This window comes from Rana temporaria, chromosome 9, assembly GCF_905171775.1.
Source record: "Rana temporaria chromosome 9, aRanTem1.1, whole genome shotgun sequence".
Classification (NCBI taxonomy): domain Eukaryota; kingdom Metazoa; phylum Chordata; class Amphibia; order Anura; family Ranidae; genus Rana; species Rana temporaria.
Genome location: NC_053497.1, coordinates 110,301,788 through 110,323,199, shown reverse-complemented (window position 1 = coordinate 110,323,199; position 21,412 = coordinate 110,301,788). Strand labels below are relative to the sequence as shown.

General features: G+C 44.1%; 1 protein-coding gene across 3 annotated transcripts in view; it reads right to left on the bottom strand.

Moving 5' to 3' along the window:
• Nucleotides 1-21,412, bottom strand: part of INPP5E (inositol polyphosphate-5-phosphatase E) — a 28,525-nt gene extending 7,113 nt beyond the window's left edge. The window contains exons 1-8 of one of the 3 annotated variants that reach the window (XM_040324115.1): nt 21,262-21,412; nt 14,692-15,688; nt 14,321-14,444; nt 9,028-9,125; nt 6,313-6,437; nt 6,090-6,209; nt 5,299-5,406; nt 4,417-4,578 (exon numbers count right to left, since the gene is read on the bottom strand). In XM_040324115.1, coding sequence (XP_040180049.1) covers nt 4,417-4,578; nt 5,299-5,406; nt 6,090-6,209; nt 6,313-6,437; nt 9,028-9,125; nt 14,321-14,444; nt 14,692-15,485 — 1,531 coding nt within the window. In that variant the 5' untranslated portion in view covers nt 15,486-15,688; nt 21,262-21,412. Of the gene's footprint in view, nt 1-4,416; nt 4,579-5,298; nt 5,407-6,089; nt 6,210-6,312; nt 6,438-9,027; nt 9,126-14,320; nt 14,445-14,691; nt 15,689-21,088; nt 21,108-21,261 lie in introns of those variants that run through there. The other 2 variants (XM_040324114.1, XM_040324116.1) reach the window with 2 other exon arrangements.

Genomic DNA, 21,412 nt, shown 5'->3' with positions numbered 1-21,412 from the left:
AACGCCCCAGTGTGAAAGGGGCCTTAATGTAGGTTCAGTTTTTCCCCTGTAAACCTTATGGGAGGCATATAAACAAGTCTCTAGGGGCCATGTTATCCAACTGGCCACGAAGCGTAAAAGAGAACGATTATTGACCCGGCGCACACTGGAGACATGCCTGAAGTCAATATCGACGACTTTTAAACAGACCCCTACCCCTGCTAACCGCAAACTAATGGATCAGGCTCGTACGGAACTGTATCTATGTTTAACTAATGAGGCAAAATGCACATTTTGCTGGGCTCGCCAGAAATGGTATGCTAAGGCGAATAAATCTAACACGATGCAGGCAAATAGGTTGCGTGTCTTCACTCCAAAATACACCCCCTCCCTCCATTACTTTACGCACTCGCCATAATATCCTTACAGGCAACCCCCTGCGGTTCTTAGACAAATTTCAGCATTGCCTCACCACTCTTTACTCTACCGCTACCCAGTCCCCCACACCTTTATGAAAGGCTTGACACTACCTTCCTTATCTGAAACCCACATGTCATTAATGGATCGAGACATACAGTTATCTAAAGTCTTACAATATTTCAGGGAGTTTAACCACTTCCCGACCGCCGCATGTATATGTACAGGCAAATGGGCGTACATGTACGTCCTTGCCTTCTAGCGGGTGGGGGTGTTTATAGCCGCTCCGTCGCGATCGCTCCCCGGAGCTAAAGAACGGGGAGAGCCGTATGTAAACACGGCTTCCCCGTGCTTCACTGTGGCGGCGTATCGATCGAGTGATCCCTTATATAAAGGGAGACTCGATCGATGACGTCAGTCCTACAGCCACACCCCCCCTACAGTTGTAAACACACATTAGGTGAACCCCAACTCCTACAGCGCCCCCTGTGGTTAACTCCCAAACTGCAACTGTCATTTTCACAATAAACAATGCAATTTAAATGCATTTTTTGCTGTGAAAATGACAATGGTCCCAAAAATGTGTCAAATTTGTCCGAAGTGTCCGTCATAATGTCGCAGTCACGAAAAAAAAAAAAAAAAAAAAAAAAAAAAAAAAAAAAAAAAAAAAATCGCTGATCGCCGCCATTAGTAGTAAAAAAAAAATAATTAATAAAAATGCAATAAAACTATCCCCTATTTTGTAAACGCTATAAATTTTGCACAAACCAATCGATAAACGCTTATTGCGATTTTTTTTACTAAAAATAGGTCGAAGAATACGTATCGGCCTAAACTGAGGAAAAAAATATGTTATATATGTTTTTGGGCGATATTTATTATAACAAAAAGTAAAAAATATTGCATTTTTTTCAAAATTGTCGCTCTATTTTTGTTTATAGCGCAAAAAATAAAAAGCGCAGAGGTGATCAAATACCACCAAAAGAAAGCTCTATTTGTGGGGAAAAAAGGACGCCAATTTTGTTTGGGAGCCACGTCGCACGACAGCGCAATTGTCTGTTAAAGCGACGCAGTGCCCAATCGCAAAACCTGGCCTGGGCATTTACTTGCCTAAAGGTCCGGGGCTTAAGTGGTTAAGGTGGGCAAGAGACCGGGCCCGGATGGCTTTACGGCACTTTACTATAGGAAAATGGAAGATGTTTTAGCTCCCCATTTAATGGCCATGTTTAATTGGGTAAAAGGAGGTCAAACCTTTACCTCCAACCTCTTGACTGCCAACATAGTGACGATTCCTAAACCCAATCAACCATTCGCCTTGGACCAATTTTAGGCCGATTTCACTTACTACTATAGACATGAAACTTCTGCCTAAAATTTTGGCCAATTACTTAAACTCCTTTTTAGCACGTCTCATTAAAAAAAACAAAAAAAACAACACTAGGTGGGGGTTTGTTCCGAGGAGACAGGCAGGAGAGGCTATTAGACGACTGCTTCAAATCCAACATATAGTACATAGTTGTACAACGTTCTTGTTCCTCGATGTCAATAAAGCCTTTGACACTTTGTCCTGGCCCCATTTTATAATATACTCCACCACTACGGCATTGGCACCTCATTCTTAAGCTGGGTCTTGGCATTATACAACTCTCCCTAAGCCAAGTTAAGTATTATGGCTTTGAATCGTCTTTCTTCCCCATTGGGAGGGAAACCAGGCAAGGTTGCCCACTTTCCCCATTTTTATTTATCTTGGCATTGGAACCCTTAGCAGAGGCGATTCTGGATACGAACAAACAGGGGTAGACGTAGCTGGTACTTCTCATAAGATATCATTGTTTGCGGACGACATCTTGATGTCACTAACTAATCCCAGGATGGCTTTGCCTAATCTGTTGTCCCTCTTGGATACATTTCGTTTTTTCCGGGACGATCGGTCAATCCTGCCAAATCGAAAGCAACGTGGCTTAACATTCCACCCTTGGAGCTGGCAACCCTAAAAAACGAAATTTTCATTTCAATGGTTGTCTTCTTTGCCGTATCTGGGGATTAGGCTTACTTCGACGTACGCAGGACTCTACCAGGCCAATTTTCCCCCTTTGTTTAGGAAGCTATCGGATATGTTGTAATAATAGCTTATCAAGTCCCGACCTACTCCATACACCTTGATTCCTTTTGAACGTTTTTGTAGATCACGGCCTCAATCTTCTGGCTTAATCTCTTTAAATTTACACAGCAATGATCTCCCCCAAAAAAAGCACCACTCAGACCTCATCACCTCCAGTGGGAGGCTGAACTGGGGAGGCAGCTGGATCCTGAGAACTGGCAGGTCACAATTATAGCTGTCCAAATGCTCTACAAAAGTTCTTGCTTTAGAAAATGCGTACAAAATAGTATATAGGTGGTATTATACCCCGGCTAGGTTGGCTTGTTTTTTCCCAACATATTCCCCTCTTTGTTTTCATGGATGAAGAGGGCACTATGGTGCACATCTGGTGGACATGTCCAAGGGTATGCAGATTATGGGTCAGAGTCTATGCCCTTCTTCGCAACTTATTCCATACCAATTTGAAGAGGGACCCTTATGAGGCTCTTCTGTGTAAACCAAATCGCAGAGCTGCTTCGTCCGGAACGCCAGCTGGCGTTGCATCTATTTACTGCAACTAAACCAACTATAGAAAGAGCATGGAAAACACCTGTAGCTTTGAGGCACTTAAAAATGATAAATATGGTAAAACGAAAAGCTGACAGCCATACTTTTAGACACTCATGAGAAATTCCTTAGGATTTGTTAGCCATGGGTCACCTACACCCAACCTTCTAGATTTGATTCTACGCTTCTCGCCATTTAATATCTTTTTGCCCCCCACTCCATGGACACTCCCTTTCCTTCTTGCTGCTATCCTCTTTCATTTTCCTGGTCTACTATCAATCTCCCCCTTTCTTTTCCTCCCCCCCCCCCCCCCCTCTACTTTTCTATATTTCCTTTAAACTCATTAGGCCACCAGGCTTATGCCTGGGTGGGTTGTTACATGGTTAATTTTTAGTACGGTTATATGGTATACCCTTGATAATATAATTTTTGAACACATGGTTTGACACTACGCTGCTTTCAATACTCCACAAGAACATTTTACCTACATTTTGTGCAACGTGTTCCAGAATACCGAAGTTCCGGACAGCAATATTCATCTCCCAATTGTTCTGTGTAATCATTCTAAAAACCGTTTGGACCCAACACATCTATTTACTCCATTTTGTTTTCTTTTTGTTTATAGTATTTTATGTTTACTTGCGAGGTGACCATCAATCTGTCATGTTGGATTGATTATTAAAGTGGTTGTATAGTCAGTTTTTTTATACTTTTACCTACAGGTAAGCCTATAACCAAACTTTAGGAGATATTCCCCTCGCAATAAGCCACTGACTGCAGCGGCGCATGCGCACAGGGAATTCTCGGCCGAAAGCCTGGCAGATGCCGGACCTTGCCAAAAAGAAGTCTCCTGCACGCATTCACGGGAGTGATGACATCGCGGCTACAGCCACTCAGAGGGCTGGAGCCGCGATACCCGGAAGACACGCCAAGGCAACATGTCAGCTACCTCGGCGTGGACCGGGTGAGTTGCCGACGCCTCGTTCCAAGGTATTTCATAATGAGCTAGTATGCGGTGCATACTAGCTTATTATGCCTTTTGCCTTACAGGGTTAAAATAAATAAATACAATTCAGAGGGTATACAACCGCTTTAATAAAACCCTTTGTACAAGAAACATAAGTGTGAAATGCAATACTTCGCTGGGTGTAAAAAAAAAATTTGCTTGCTACCTTCAGACTGCAGCCGAGTGTGGGGTGTACCAAGATGGCCGTGACGGAAACGTCACATCCGTTACAAGTCTTGACAGGTCACCTATTCTGACGGAACACAGGCATCAGAAAGTGAGGCAAATGCTTCTTTAGGTGCCCCAGAGCGAGGTGATGTATGAGAAGGCTCAGGGTTTGTACACATGCTCTGTCCCCATATCTTACCACCGTTCATGACCTTGATGAGCTGGTCATACTGCAGCAGTTGGGACATGTCCTTCACCAGTTTGTGTTGTAGAATGGAGTTCACACCGTTCCGATCCTTGTTCAATCGAAAGTTGAAGTCACCAAACCAGAAGACTTCGTCGAATCGTGTAGTGACATCCACTTGTGGGTCAAGCAAAAAGGAGGACAGTAAATGCATGCTTCTATTATCCCGATATCTACTTAGCAATCAGAAAAAACAAAAAACTACCCTGGGTCCACCCCTGCCATGGGGTACAATTGGTGGCATAAAAACTCTTTAGAATGTCTGCTACGGAGGGATGGTGGTGGGAGATGTAAGAGGTCTAGTATCAAAATACACACAGCTTAAAGCCATTATAAGTCTAAATGGCTTTTTTTTTACCTTAGTGGGCTCTCTGCATTAAGGTAAAAACCACCCCACTACCTAATCCTACCCATCCACATTCCTAAACACTTACCTGACTCCTCTCACTGATCCAGAGCCGTCAATCAACTTCTAGGCCACATCCTGACTGATGGCAGCCAATTCTTGCATAATCAACGCTTGGAGTTTGTCAGAATTTTTGGGGTGTCTTTTGTTCTCCCATCTCTTGAGGATAGACCACAAGTTCTCAATGGGATTGAGGTCTGGGGAGTTTCCTGGCCATTGACTACAAGTTTTGACGTTTTGTTCCCCAAGCCAGTTAGTAATCACTTTTGCCTTATGGCAAGGTGCTCCATCAGGCCCTTTTCATATGGACGGCAGTTTTGCCGCAGTTAAAAGCATGTAAAAAATCTGGTTGCTATAGGAGACACTGACAATGTTTCCCCCCCCACCTCTGCCTCTGATATTAGCCCTCCTACGTCCAGCTTGATACTCACAGGGATCAGAGCGGAATGGGTTTGTGTCAGGGACACTGCGAGGTAGTGCAAGACCCTCAACAATCTTCTTGTAATCCTGAATCCTCTCATTCACTTTTCCATCTCCAGCTGCAAATCAGTGTGAGAGAGATTCAATAGTTAAATTATTGAACAATAACAGAACAACAACAGTTTTATAAATAAGGCAGATCTAGCTCATAGATGACAATAGATCACTATTTCCAAAAACCAAGGGTGGTGTGCGTGTGTGTATCCAGAAATCGCCATAAATGGAGAGAGTAAACTATGGGGTTCAAGAGGTCTGTGCAGAAAATGACCTCAGACCCTAATCTTGCTCACCACCAAAAGGACGAATTAAAACTTTTTGCATCAAGTGCGATCCTACGCAAAATTTTAACAAATACTGACTTCGAGCTCCAGAGTCAGAAGAGTATGCGCAGTTATCCATACTTCTATATTGTTAAAAGAGGCACATAGGAATTCTGAGGCCAGGGGTTCTCCTGAACCTCAACTTTGGACTTGGAAATATATATATGTGCACAGCATGCAAATTATATTTTACTAATTAGATATTACTTGCTTTAGGTTATATGTGTACCATGTTTAAAAATACTTTGTACCTTTTACCTTAGAAATTTTAAATAATGCGAGAAAGAAAAAGTAAAAGGATGTAAGTTATGGGTCAAATTTTGGCTCATTCAAGATGTGCGATTTGCTGTAACCCAACCGGGAAACAGGAATGAGTGATTGATGCCGATTACAATACTTTACTGCCCATTTATCAGTCTTACATGTAAAGTGGGACGTGATGAAAAGGAAGGAGGTTCCAAAGAAAGTTAAGGACACAGCCAAAGCGCCTTTCGTCTTGATCTGGGATACGATGCGTGTGGTCACCGTGGAGGACTCCACATCTAAGGAAACAATGATGCAGAGGAACCAAATCAGTGGAGAAGGGTGGTACATGCAATAATGCCCTATAAACTTGTTTGCTGTGAAAAATAAAATGCATCATACCTGAACAAAACCAGATGAGGTCCCTACGAATAAAGATGGAGAGATAAAGGACACCATGGGCAGATGAGTGCAATAAAACGTAATGGGGTCCCAGAGTTTCCTGGAGCCGGACTTCCCACTCTCTCCTGCAAACAGAGAAAATAAGGTTTTCCTACTCCTTTAAAAATGAAGGATGCAGCTAAAATTAATTCCAGTTTCTGCTGCACACGGCTTGAATTTAAACACTCCTAAAATATGATAACTGTAGAAAAAAATTATATATCGCACACACACTCTCTATCTCACAATGGAGAGGACATCCCTCAAATTTTTGTAAATATTTTATTATATCTTTTCATGTGACAACACTGAAGAAATTACACTTTTCTACAATGTAAAGTAGTGAGTGTACAGCTTGTATAACAGTGTAAATTTGCTGTCCCCTCAAAATAACTCAACACACAGCCATTAATGTCTAAACCACTGTCAACAAAAGTGAGTACATCCCTAAGTGAAAATGCCCAAATTGGGCCCAATTAGCCATTTTCCCTCCCCAGTATCATAAGGTCTCAGGTGTGAATGGGGAGCAAGTGTGTTAACTACTTGCCCCCTGCGCTATAGTCGAAAGACGGCTACAGAGCAGGCCTTAATTGCTGGGAGGGCATCTATAGACATCCTCCTGTGCATGAGCTGCCTGTGCAACGTGCTCTGTGATCAATATGTGATCCCTGAAATAGACATTGTCTTTTTCAGGGAAGTCCTTGCATATTTCAGCAGGGCAATGCTAAACCGCATACTGCATCTATGACAACAGCATGGATTTGTAGTAGAAGAGTCCAGGTACTTAACTGGCCTGCCTGCAGTCCAGGCCTTTCAACAACTGTAAATATTTGGTGCATCTTCAAAACAAAAAATATGACAGAAGACGACCCAGGGCTGTTGAGCAGTTAGAATCCTATATCAGGAAAGAATGGGATAGCATTCCTCTCCAAAAACTCCAGCAACGGGTCTCCTCAGTTCTCAGACTTTTACAGAGTATTGGTAAAAGAAGAGGAAATTCTACACCATGCTAAACATGGCCCTGCCCCAACTTTTTGGAGAGGTGTTGCCGCCATCAAATTTCAAAATTATCTTATTTTTTTTTAAAACATTTGACAGGTTTCCTATTGTAAATGAAATATGGGTTTATGAGATTTGGAAATCAATATATTGTGTTTTTATGTAGATTTTAACCACTTAACCCCCGGACCATATTGCTGGTCAAAGATCAGGCCACTTTTTGCGATTCGGCACTACGTCGCTTTAACTGACAATTGCGCGGTCGTGCGACTTGGCTCCCAAACAAAATTGGCGTCCTTTTTTTCCCCACAAATAGAGCTTTCTTTTGGTGGTATTTGATCACCTCTGGGTTTTTATTTTTTGCGCTACAAACAAAAATATAGCGACAATTTTGAAAAAAATAATAATAATATTTTTTTACTTTTTGCTGTAATAAATATCCCCCAAAAATATATATTTTTATCATTAAACTTTTTATTAAATATTTTTTTAACAAAAACTTAACATCAACATGACATTCTTACATTTATATACTAACATACATATAACAACACGTCTCCTTAGAACCCCTTATTTTGGTTAACATATGGTGGCCCCTTTTTTTTTTTTTTTTTAGAAAAGAAAAGAGGAGAAAAATATACCCCTCTTTATCTCCCTCTCCCCACTTCACTTAGAGACAGGAGGGCGACCTCTCTGGGATATATACTATTCGGTCCGACTAGGTCCCTGATACAGGTACTGATAGGGCAGGTAGAGGTAGGGGAGGTGCAAGGAAGTGGAAAAGGGGGAGGGACAGAGATAAATAGGGGAAGAAAGAAAAAAAATATATATATATAAAAAACTATATTTTTCCTCAGTTTAGGCCGATACGTATTCTTCTACATATTTTTCGAGAAAAAAAAAAATCACAATAAGCGTTTATTGATTGGTTTGCGCAAAAGTTATAGCGTTTACAAAATAGGGGATAGTTTTATGGCATTTTTCTTAATATTTTTATTTACTAGTAATGGCGGTGATCAGCGATTTTTATCGGTACGGTGACATTATGGCGGACACTTTTGACACATTTTTGAGACCATTGGCATTTTTATAGCGATCAGTGCTATAAAAATGCATTGATTACTATAAAAATGTCACTGGCAGTGAAGGAGTTAACACTAGGGGGCGAGGAAGGGGTTAATCATGTTCCCTGGGTGTGTTCTAACTGAAGGGGGGGGGGTGGACTGACTGGGGGAAATGACTGATCGCTGTTCATACATTGTATGAACAGACGATAGGTCATTTCTCCCCCTGACAGGACCGGGAGCTGTGTGTTTACACACACAGCTCCCTGTTCTCGCTCTGCAACGAGCGATCGCGGGTGCCCGGCGGTGATCGCAACCGCCGGGCGAGCGCGTGCACGCCCCTATTGGCTGCTCGGCGAGATGACGTATAGCTACGTGATCTCGCCCAGCAGAGCCGACCTGCCGCCGGCGGCTGGTCGGCAAGCAGTTAAACAGTGTCCAAAATGTTTCGAAAATTGTACAATAGTAGAGCCTCACAGTTTAAATGTAAGCAGTTTTGTAATTTGATATTGCTGTGTGTACTCAGGAGCTGGGGAACAATGTGTTATCAAAAGACAAAACTAAATATGGAGCAAGGTTCACACATCAGATGACAGTTTTCAAGTTCACCCACCTGTCTGGGCTTCCTTCCTGAATCCCAATAATGTAAATATCTTGAGCAAAATCATCATCTGGTGGCAGCAAGAAATCGTCCAGGCTCTCCGGGAGCTCCTGCGCGAGCCAAAAAAAATAAAGCGAAACAATTAAAATGACTATAACTTGTCCAACAGTCTCAATGTATATGCCCATTTACAGGACACAGTCCCACACAATATGCCTGATCCCTTGTGCCCCATAAATAATGACTCTCCGGGACCTGACTATAAACCAGGCTCGATTATTCACAGTGCAGTAGTACAGATGAAACTATGCAAACATTTCCTTTTATATTCATTCCATTGTTACAGCAGAATAAGGCTGGAATATTGGCATCTGCCCATCTGGGACCTGACACAGAATCTCACAAAAGTGAGTACACCCCTCACATTTTTGAAAATATTTTATGATATATTTTCATGTGACAACACTGAAGAAATGACACTTTGCTTCAATGTACAGCTTGTATAACCATGTAAGTTTACTGTCCCCTCAAAATAACTCAACAAACAGCCATTAATATCTGAACCACTGGCAACAAAAGTGAGTACACCCCTACGTGAAAATGCCCAAATTGGGCCGAATTAGCCATTTACCCTCCCTGGTGTCATGTGACTCAGTGTTACAAGGTCCCAGGTGTGAATGGGGAGCAGGTGTGTTAAAACTTGTGTTATCGCTCTCTCCTACTGGTCACTGGAAGTTCAACATGGCACCTCATGAAAAAAGGACTCTGAGGATCTGGAAAAAAAAATAACTGTTGCTCTACATAAAGATTGCTCTGAAACTGAGCTGCAGCACAGTGGGCAAGACCATATAGCGGTTTGACAGGACAGGTTCCGCTCAGAACAAGCCTCGCCATGGTCGACCAAATATGGTGTCAATAGTGTGTGGTAACAACCAGGTGAGGAGTACAAACACAAGCGTGTCTTGCCTACAGTCAAGCATGGTGGTGGGAATGTCATGGTCTGGGGCTGCATGAGTGCTGCCGACACTGGGGAGCTACAGCTCATTGAGGGAACCATGAATGGCAACATGTACTGTGACATGCTGAAGCAGAGCATGGTCCCCTCCCTTTGGAGTCTGGGCCGCAGGGCAGTATTCCAACATGTTAATGACTCCAAACACACCTCCAAGACGTCCACTGCCTTGCTATAGAAGCTGAGGGTAAAAGTGATGGACTGGCCAATTATCTCTCCAGACCTAAACCCTCCATGATGTCGTCATGAAGGAGTGGAAAAAGATTTCAGTGGCAACCTGTGAAGCTCTGGAGAACTCCATGCCCAATTTTCACTTAGGGGTGTACTCACATTTGTTGCCAGCGGTTTAGACATTAACATATATATATTTTTTTCTAACACCATAGAGAATAAAATGGCGGTCATTACAATACCTTTTGTCACACCGTATTTGCGCAGCGGTCTTACAAGTGCACTTTTTTTAATAAAAAAATAAGACAACAGTAAAGTTAGCCCAATTTTTTATATTGTGAAAGATAATGTTACGCAGAGTAAAATGATACCCAACATGTCACGCTTCAAAATGTGCCGCCCGCTCGTGGAATGGCGTCAAACTTTTACCCTTAAAAATCTCCATAGGCAACGTTTAAAAAAAAAATTCTAAAGGGTGGCATCTTTTGAGTTACAGAGGAGGTCTAGGGCTAGAATTATTGCTCTCGCTGTAACGATCGCGGCGATACCTCACATGTGTGGTTTGAACACCGTTTTCATATGCGGGCGCTACTCACGCATGCGTTCGCTTCTGTGCGTGAGCTCGTCGGGACGGGGCGCTTTAAAATAAAAAAAAAAATGTTGTTTTCTTATTTTTATTTTATTAATTTTTACACACAAAAAAAATGGGTCACTTTTATTCCTATTACAAGGAATGTAAACATCCCTTGTAATAGAAAAAAGCATGACGGGTCAAAAAGACCTCAGATCTCATATTTAGACTAAAATGCATTTGAAATAATGACAAGAAAATATGCCTTTAAGAAGCATGGGCAGAAGTGGGTGGGGGCCATCTTGCCCTCACTCGTATCCCAGCTGAGCAGGACACAGGACGCGATCGCCTCCGCCACTGCTCCGGTAAACGGCGGTGGGGGGCCCCCTCTCCCGCGGCTAGCGGTGATCTTGTGGCGAATCCGCCGCGGAGACCACCGTTATCGTTAACAGGACCGCTCACAGGAAAGATGGATATCTCGGTTGTGGCAGCGGCTGCTGCCGTTACCGAGATATCCATCTTTAAAATGCCAACGTATATATACGCGAGCGGGTCCTTAAGTGGTTAATGGCTGTGTGTTGAGTTATTTGAGGGGACAGCAAATTTACACTGTTATACAAGCTATACACTCACTACTTTACATTGAAGCAAAGTGTCAAGATATAATGAAATATTTACAAAAATGTGAGGGGTGTACTCACTTTTGTGAGAACCTGTAACTTATGTATGCAGGCAGAAGATTAGCATAGGGAGCTGAAGCAGAGACAGTTGCCACAAGCAGTGCCAGGTCTGGGATCTGCAGTGCCTTCAGGGACTGAACAACTCTCCAAGCCGGAAAAGAAAGTATTTTTACTTCCCCCAGAGAATAATGTGCAGGTAATTTTAGTTCTGCCAGGTAATGAATGGAAAAGAAGCTTTGATGTCTAGGAGGATTGCTACACCATAAGATCAGAGGATGCACTCCAGGCAAACACCTAGTGAGGGAAACAAGTATTTGATGCCTTCTGACAAAGAAATAATCAGTCTATCAATGTAATGGTAGGTTTATTTTAATAGTGAGAAACAGAACAAAACAATCCAGTTTGACAGTTCATCATCCCTTCGTTGCTGTGAAGATTTCATTCCTTCACGGCGTAGTGTGTTACCAATTGTTTTCTTGGCGACTATGGTCCCAGCTGCCTTGAGTTGAGATCATTGACAAGATTCTCCTGTTCTGGGCCGATTCCTCACCGTTCTCAAGGTGAGATCTTGCATGGCACCCCAGACCAAGGGAGATTGACAGTTATTTTGTGTTTCTTCCATTTGAAAATAACCGCCTCCACTGCTCTCACCCTCTCAATAAGCTGCTTGGCGATAGTCTTGTAGCCCATTCCAGCCTTGTGTAGGTCTACAATCTTGTCCCTGACATCTTTGGACAGCTCTTTGGTCTTGGCCATGGTGGAGAGATTGGAATCTGACTGACTGACTGATTGCATCTGTGGATAGAAGCTGAAATTAGGAGCACTCCCTTCAAAAAAAGTGCTCCTAATCTCAGCTCGTGACCTGTGTAGAAGACACCTGGGAGCCAGAAATCTTGCCGATAGGGGATCAAATACTTATTTCATTAATTAAAATGCAAATCAATTTAACTTTTTGAAAAGCAATTTTCTGGATTTTTTTGCGGTTATTCTGTCTTCCACTGTTAAAATAAACCTACCATTAAAATTATAGACTGATCATTTCTTTGTCAGTGGGCAAATGTACAAAATCAGCAGGCAATCAAAATACTTTTTTTTCCCCCTCACTGTAAATACACGGGCGAAATGTAACAATTTGAACGGTTTGTAATTTTGTTCAGCCAGCCTTTTCAAGACCCCTTTCACACTGAGCCACCCATAGCGTGGGCGGTAGCGGGCGAGAAAGGGTTACAACCACCTGAAGCAGCGCATTGCGGGTGGTATAGCTACGCTGTCCCATTGATTTCAATGGGCAGCAGCAGTGGAGGAACGGTAAACACACCGCTCCAAAGATGCGGCTAGCAGGACTTTTTTTTACCGTCCTGCTAGCGCAACGCTCTAGTGTGAAAGTGGTCTAATTCACACTGCCACACTGCGTAGCCCAACTTGGTCAATGGACTATAGGCTCGGTTCACACTGCAGTGATGCGGGAACCCTGCGAATCCACTGCGCACTGCATGTCCCCCAGCGGCAGTTTACACTGCCCTATGCAAACTGCTGGAAGTGTCAATTGAAAGTTAATGGCACCCCCAAATCAGTTCACATATCGAAGTGCAAACTGAAAATTTGGACACCCATGCGATCCAATTCTGCTGCAGATCATAAAAAGGGTCCTGTGCGAGTTTGGTCCGAATGCGATGCAAATTCAGCCATACAATTGATATGGCTGAAATTGCATCGCACAGAGATTGCATGCGATTTGCACTGCAGTGCAAATCACATCCAATGTCAGACATCACACCAGTGGGAACTGGCCCTGGAACGATCGCACATCTTCCTCTCAGCTCCCAAAGCCAGGAACACTTTAAAGTGATAGATGTGGACACAAAGCTCTCTCACCGACACACAAACAGGTGGGGTGGAGTTTGGGTAAAACAAACAGGATTTACCCATTAGGTATGTTTAAGGCCAAGCTAAATGCCCCCCAAAATAAAAAGTACAGTGCAGCTTACCAGTCCTTAGACTTCATTCACACTTGTGCGACTTTGGACAAAGTCACATGACAATTTGCTGCAACATCAAAGTAGTTGGGGTTTCCTGCACAATTTTTTTTTTTATGCCAGCATTCTTTTCTTTACATTCGGCTGTCACGGTGAATCCTTGACAGCTGATAAGTCATCCGTTAAGGACTCTCCAGCCGCCCACTCCTGGGCCAGGTGGAGAGCAGTGCATGCCAGCAACATTACAGGGCAGCACTGCTTTTTAAATCATGGCCTGGTCCCTCTGCTGAGCCGTCAACCAATCAGGAAGCAGCAGTATGAGTTGCGATGAGTATGGGTGCAGCAGAAAATTTGATAGAAGAAATCACCTTGGTAGGATATTATTATAAAGAAAAACTTCCACAGGAAGAAGGTAAGCTTCTCCATCACCTAAGGACACTAGCAACAAACTAAGCAGGAGGTGAGAGAGGTTATATAGGGAGGAGGTCCCTGCAGCCTCCACTTTTTGGCAGTGTCCAATCACATGAAGGCAGCTGCATTTAACCCAGATGCTGTATGACTTACTGTACAACTAAGAAACCAGCCTGCCACTCAAAACATAGCCAATGGACTGGGATCACAGAAATCAATCAAAGCATTTTAAAACAGTCAGTTGTCTAAGTTTTTAGAGGCGTTACACACCATAAGTAATACTTGTCACCCATATATGGAGTTGAAAGCCATTTCATCAGGTTAAACAACCTATAAATTCACTAGCAACTTATAATATTACTGCGACATGAGGCATGTTGTGCCTCATACTATACCACAATCACATCACTGACTTTTAGTGAGCCGAGAGGCTGGAGACTGGTAAGGCGCCCAATATGGCTGCCTCTAGGGCATTGCTTATTACCTTCCGGCCTTGCATGTTCCAGGTAGCGATGAAAATTCCCATTTGCCTATCAGGGAAGTATCGATCCAGTTCCTCTGCTCCTAGCAATGCTCCACTGGCCAATAGACTGCCTTCCAGATAACTTCTGTAAAAACATTTTATGAGACGTAAGCCTGTCATTGTATTTTTTTTTTTAACTCAATGGAGATTAGTAAAAGCAACAGCATTTAAAAACATGAATACCTCCGCACATGCTACAGGCAAAACTATAATATGAAAAAACTAGGACTCCCAAAAGAGTCGTGCTTTAACTCTCAGTTATGTTAACAGTGTTGAAGAACCTTGGACCTGGTTGACTAAACTTAATAGGGCATTACATAGAGATTTTGTACCTGTTCCGGACATCCTTGGACCGTATGGGAGTAAGAAGGCTGTAGGTGGACCTCAGAGAGTCATTGGAGCAGTGGTCACACACTGTACCGAGAAGCCGCGTGTCGCTCAGGCTGCTGCTGTGCCGGAGAATCTGACGCTGTTTGTAATCCTTGTAATCGGAATCTATTTTGTTAGATGTCCTCAGAGCCCTGGAGGCAACGTTAAACTCTAGCTGAGGCAAAGGCTGTGAAGGCTTCACATGTGCAAGGCGAGGTTTAGATTTAGAAGAAGGCTTGACTTTCTTAGAAGCCGATGTCATGTCGATTCTGCTGGCGGTAAGCAGAGAAGACTCCAGGGCAAAATGATTCTGCCCACTGGAGGGATGCTCGTGATTCAGGCTGTCTGATCCGAGGGCTTGCCGATCCCCAGTGACCGCAGCTTCCTGAAGAGAACCCGACGATGACCCAGATTCATGCAGGTCTGTTAAGCTCCCCTGACTAGTCTTAAATCTCCTTTGCCAGCTTTTCTCATCCAGGGAAAAAGCTCTTTCCAGTTTGTGAGGTCTCAGTTTAGGCTTCGCAGGTGGCTTTGGTAGAACATAATCTTTCTGATTTGTAATTTCAGTGCCATTTCCTTCCTCCGATGCCTTGTTAGAACCTGATCCCTTCTGCGCTTGCTTCTCAATCCACTCTCGGATCTCCTCATATTTGCTCTGCTCTAGGTCGGAATTGCCAGCAATTTCCTGGTCATCTGAAATGGACACCCTCTGACTGGAAAGCTCAGAAATATTCTGCACCTCCATCCTCATGGGCATGATGGTGGTTTTTGCATGTAATCCTAATGACAGACCATTGTCAGAAGCTGACAAAAGCAGCTGATGACGGAGCACTGAAGTAGTCAAAATGGACAATAGATGGCTACTCCGGTTCCCATCTTCTTAAGGATAAAAGAAAGGAGCTTCTACATAACATTGGAAGGTAAGATTCATCCTCAGTATAGCAGTTCATTCAGCTGTATCTGATAAAATGGAGAGAAAGTTAAGCACTGTAAATCAGAAAATAATTCATTATGATCTCTTATTTAGTTCAGTTTTCAGATGGTGCTAATTGCTAGCTCACTTTCACCTCTGGATCCTGTTCCTATAGATACAAGCTGCTGCTAAAGCAGGGACCCGGGGAGGAATAGTCTACCAACAATCTATGCATGCTTCACTACTGGAAACATAGGTTACATACATTTACTTTGAGAATCACTGCAACCCAAGCACAGAATAAAAATATCACAAGTCAATAGAAAAGGACAACATGAAAGCCTAAATTCATAGATATACAGTAACTAGCAGATCACATTGGAACCTCTTTCAAAAAATATAGTGTTGTCCGAGTTTGGCAGGAGCTAGTAAAAGGATTCAGCAGACTGGACAAATTTTGATCAGTGTGTCGTCGTCTCAGAAGTCGATCATTTGATCGTCTGTCGAACAAACAAGTTGAACATTTTTCAATCAGAAGCTGCAGCCGCTGATCAATCAATTCTGACAGCAGCAGGTCCCACCAGAATAGGAAGGGGCTTGATTTTATCTAATAGTTTAGATTTTAGCCCATTGGTGGAATAAAAAAAAATAAAAAAATAATCAGAAAAATTAGCCTGTATTAGCTTAAGGGTGAGTGTAAAAAAAAAAAAGTACCGTATTTATCGGCGTATACGCGCACTTTTTTTCCCCTTACAATAAGGGGAAAATCGTGGGCGCGCAATATACGCCGATACCCGCTTCCCGCGCTGAGTTTGAACTGCGCCGTCGACATATACCGAGCGCAGTACACTCGGGTACATTCGGCCAGGCTTGGCTTCGCTCGCGGTCACGCTCTGTGACGCCTCCTAGAAGCCGAGCGTACTGCGCTTGGTATATGTCGGGGGAGTTCAAACACAGCGCGAGAAGTGGGGATTCGACTCAGAGACAGTGCAGGAGGACACCACAAGGCCGCAGACGGACGCCGGACCGGAGAAGGCCGCCGATGGACGCCGGGCAAGACACCGACGAGGGGCATTCAAACTAAGATTTATTTTTTATTTTTTTAATTTCCCTTTCAGGTTGGGGGTGCGCGCTATACGCGGGTGCGCGCAATACCCCGATAAATATGGTACTTTCTTTTCTAAAACTATTCCCGTTTCCATGCAGAATAAACTCTTCTGGATTACTTGACAGTGTATTGCAAACTTTGTGCTTGGCAGTATGTAGCCGACAGATGGAGGTGTGCCTGGCGCTCTGTAATGCTGAATAATAGGATTATCAGATGGAAATCCTGGGGACAGCACATGTCAATGTCTTCCTGCTTGTTCTCCGAGTGTCAGTTTGTGTTACTCCTCTCATGAATTATAGAGGGTGTCGCATGGCAACAGAGATACATACACTGTCAAACAACCTAGAGTCATCCTGACTGTCACTATCTAAACAAGCAGACACAAACTCTGAGCAAAAACTAGATTTGATATTACTCTTAATGATTAATAGATATCGCATGTACTGTATATATATACAGAATAGTCACCAACAGTAGCGTCTTCAATACATGGTGACAACCCCCATTCCAATAGTGTCTGGTCTGTGGCAATCTAGAGAAATGTCCTACCTTGCCAACTGTCTGATCTATTCATGAGTGGAGCATGGAGACCATGCAGCCCATTCACTAAACTTACACTCTCCAGACACTTTATTATTAGGTACACCTTGCTAGTACCAGGTTGGACCCCCATTTGTCTTCAGAACTGTCTTAAAGGGGCTGTAAAGGTTTGTTTTTTATTTTCTAAAATAGTTTCCTTTAAGCTAGTGCATTGTTGGTTCACTTACCTTTCCCTTCTAAATGTTTTTTTCCCCCCTTTGTCTGAATTTCTCACTTCCTGTTCCTCCTCAGTAAGCTGTTCTGGCTGACTAACCACTGCTCGGATGATGGTGGAAAGCTTACCGAGGAGAAACAGGAAGTGAGAAATTCAGACAAAGAAAGAAAAACATTTAGAAGGGAAATCGAAGAAAAGGTAAGTGAACCAACAATGCACTAGCTTAACCACTTGCTTACTGGGCACATACACCCCCTTCCTGCCCAGGCGAAATTTCAGCTTACGGCACTGCGTCGCTTTAACTGACAATTGCGCGGTCGTGCGATGTGGCTCCCAAAGAAAACTGACGTCCTTTTTTCCCCACACATAGAACTTTCTTTTGGTGGTATTTGATAACCTCTGTGGTTTTTATTTTTTGCGCTATAAACAAAAATAGAGCGACAATTTTGAAAAAAAAAAAAAACACACAATATTTTTTACTTTTTGCTATAATAAATATCCCAATTTAAAAAAAAAAAAAAAAAAAATCTCAGTTTAGGCCGATACGTATTCTTCTACATATATACATATTGGTAAAAAAAAAAAAAAAAAAAAAAAAATCGCAATAAGCGACTGGTTTGCGCAAAAGTTATAGAGCCTACAAAATAGGGGACAGAATTTTTTTTTACTAGTAATGGCAGCAATCTGCAATTTTTATTGGGACTGCGACATTATGGCGGACACATCGGACACTTTTGACACATTTTTGGGACAGCGATCAGTGCTATAAATATGAACAGATAACTGTGTAAATGTGACTGGCAGGGAAGGAGTTAACCACTAGGGGGCGAGGAAGGGGTTACATGTGTTCCTATGTACAAGAGACACAGCATCGTCTCCTCTCCCTGACAGGACGTGGATCTGTGCGTTTACACACAGAGATCCACGTCCTTGTCTGTGCAACGACCGATCGCGGGTACCTGGCGGACATTGCGGCCGCCAGGCACGCGCATCGGCACCACAGTGATGCCGGTGGCGCTTGTGCGCCCCCCCAGTCGCCGGAGGCCACGTCTAGATGCCTTAATGAACTGATGCGATTGGCTGATTAGCAACTTGTATTACCAAGCAATTGAACAGGTGTACCTAATAAAGTGGCCAGTGAGTGTATTTTGTCACTATCTAGTGCTTATTTTAAACACAGTGGGGGAAATAATTATTTGATCCCCTGCATATTTTGTAAGTTTGCCCATTTACAAAGAAATTACGGGTCTATAATTTTTATAAAAAGGTGTATATTAAATGATAGAGCCAGAATATCAACCAAAAATCCAGAAAAAAAAACACACAATATAAATGGAGTTGCAGTTCAGTGAGTAAAATAAGTATTTGATCCCAAAGCAAAACGTGACTAAAGCTGGCCATACATTATACAATTATCTTATTAATTTTCCTTTAGCTTTACCTTCAACAAGTGCAAAGGCCTGCCTGATTGCATGCAGATTGGAAAAATGCTGAAAGCTGGATTTTTTACACCACAACGGAAGTGCATCGCCCCAGCGTGAACACATTCATTGGATTGATTTTTAAGGCAAGCATTTTTCTTGAGCTTTTCGAGTGTTTTTTTTTTTTTTACAGCGCGCATGAAAAACTCCTCAGTGTGAAAGCAGTCTTATGCTTCTTTCATACTGAGGCATTTTTCAGGCGCTAAAGGGCTAAAAAATAGCGCCTCCCCTGCTGCCCCAGTGTGAGAGCTTGAGTGCTTTCACACTGGAGCGGTGCACTTGCAGGATGTCAGAAAGAGTCCTGTAAGCAGCATCTTTCAGGAGGTGTGGGAGCGGTGAATACACTGCCCCTACCATTGGAATCAATCAGTGCTCTGCGGGCCCTATAAACCCTTTTTTCGGCCGCTAGTGGGGGGTTAAAAGTGCCCCGCTAGTGGCCAAAAAGTGCTACTATTACAGCGGTAAAGCGGCGCTAAATTTAGCGGCACTTTACCCCTAACGCCCCCCCGCGCATGCACAGTTGGAAGCCAGCTGCAAGGCTTCACTGCCAATTTCCCTTAGTGAAGATGTCGGCGCCTGCACCCAAAGCCAAATGAAGAATCGGCTCGGGTGAGGACATCGCTGGATCCAGGGGCAGGTGTCCTTATATTAAAAAAAAAGTCAGCAGCTACAAATACTTTTAATTTTTTGTTGGGATAGAGAGAGCGGGTGCAAGCTGCGCTATCTAAGTCTATGGATACACACAGCCCGACTTGGCAGCTTGCCCACACGGATGCCCCCTCAGCACACAGCTTGCTGGGCACTTATATTATATAAAAAAAAAGGGGGAGAGTACAACGCCAGCAAGGGACCTCAGAAGTGGGGGTTAAAGGCCACTCTAGGGCAGTCCAGCTGCACACAGCATCTTTTATTTTAAATATAAAAATTGTGCATTTTATAGTCAGTTTGGTGCAATTCTAAATTAATGTCCCTGCAGTGCAGCAATGCATGTAGTGTATGTTGCAGTAACTCATGTGTGGCCACAAATTCCTGAGAGCCCTCCGGGTCACGTTGTTATTGCTGACTGAGGCCCTGCTGGGAGGACTCCCCCTCTACGCCCTCCTGGTGACACTTCCTGAGAGCCCCCCGGGTCACGTTGTTATTGCTGACTGAGGCCCTGCTGGGAGGACTCCCCCTCTATGCCCTCCTGGTGACACTTCCCGAGAGCCCCCCAGGTCAGGTTTATTGCTGACCAAGGCCCTGCTGGGAGGACTCGCCCTTTATGCCCTCCTGGCGACACTTCCTGAGAGCCCCCCGGGTCAGGTTTATTGCTGACCAAGGCCCTGCTGGGAGGACTCCCCCTGCACGCCCTCCTAATTACACTTCCTGAGAGCCCCCCGGGTCAGGTTTATTGCTGACCAAGGCCCTGCTGGGAGGACTCGCCCTTTATGCCCTCCTGGCGACACTTCCTGAGAGCCCCCCGGGTCAGGTTTATTGCTGACCAAGGCCCTGCTGGGAGGACTCCCCCTGCACGCCCTCCTAATTACACTTCCTGAGAGCCCCCCGGGTCAGGTTTATTGCTGACCAAGGCCCTGCTGGGAGGACTCGCCCTTTATGCCCTCCTGGCGACACTTCCTGAGAGCCCCCCCCCGGGTCAGGTTTATTGGTGACTGAGGTCCTGCTGGGAGGACTCCCCCTTCACTTCCTGAGAGCCCCCCGGGTCAGGTTTATTGGTGACTGAGGTCCTGCTGGGAGGACTCCCCCTGCACGCCCTCCTAATTACACTTCCTGAGAGCCCCCCGGGTCAGGTATATTGCTCTCTGAGGCCCTGCTGGGAGGACTCACCCTCTAAGTTGTCACAAAAACAGGAATGAAGGGGAAATCTGCCAACAGGGACACCTGTTCCAGTGACAGCTAAGAGGGCAGATTTCCTCTCATTTCCTGTTGGGTTCTTGGGACAGGAAGTGAAGAGGGGGGGGACAAATGGGACACAGAAAGCAAAAAAAACAAAACACACTTTACAGGTAAGTTGTCATTCCTCGGACTACCCAACACTGAAGGAAAAATGTCTGGCTTTAGTTTACACTTTAACATTCATTACTAAGGGCAATATTATTATGAAAACCTTGGAGCGGATTTCGAGTGACAATTATGATTCCTATCATAGTGATATCCGGGGAGAAACCTTCACACTGTCGCCGTGTGTGGCCTCAGCAGGACTAGTCATGAGAGAAGCGGTGTCCTTGGAAAGGAATTAGGGGGAGGGGGGGGGACGTATGTACAGTGCCCCCGGCTTACCTACATCAACTGCGGCTCCGGGATGCTGCGGGAATCAGTACCATAGAGCCCCAGAGTTTGGTCTGACAATGCGGCATCATGGAGACGGGAAGGCAGCTAAGCACGTCGCTCAAAGCGTCACCTAGTGGCCAGAGGACTTCCCTGCAGGTCT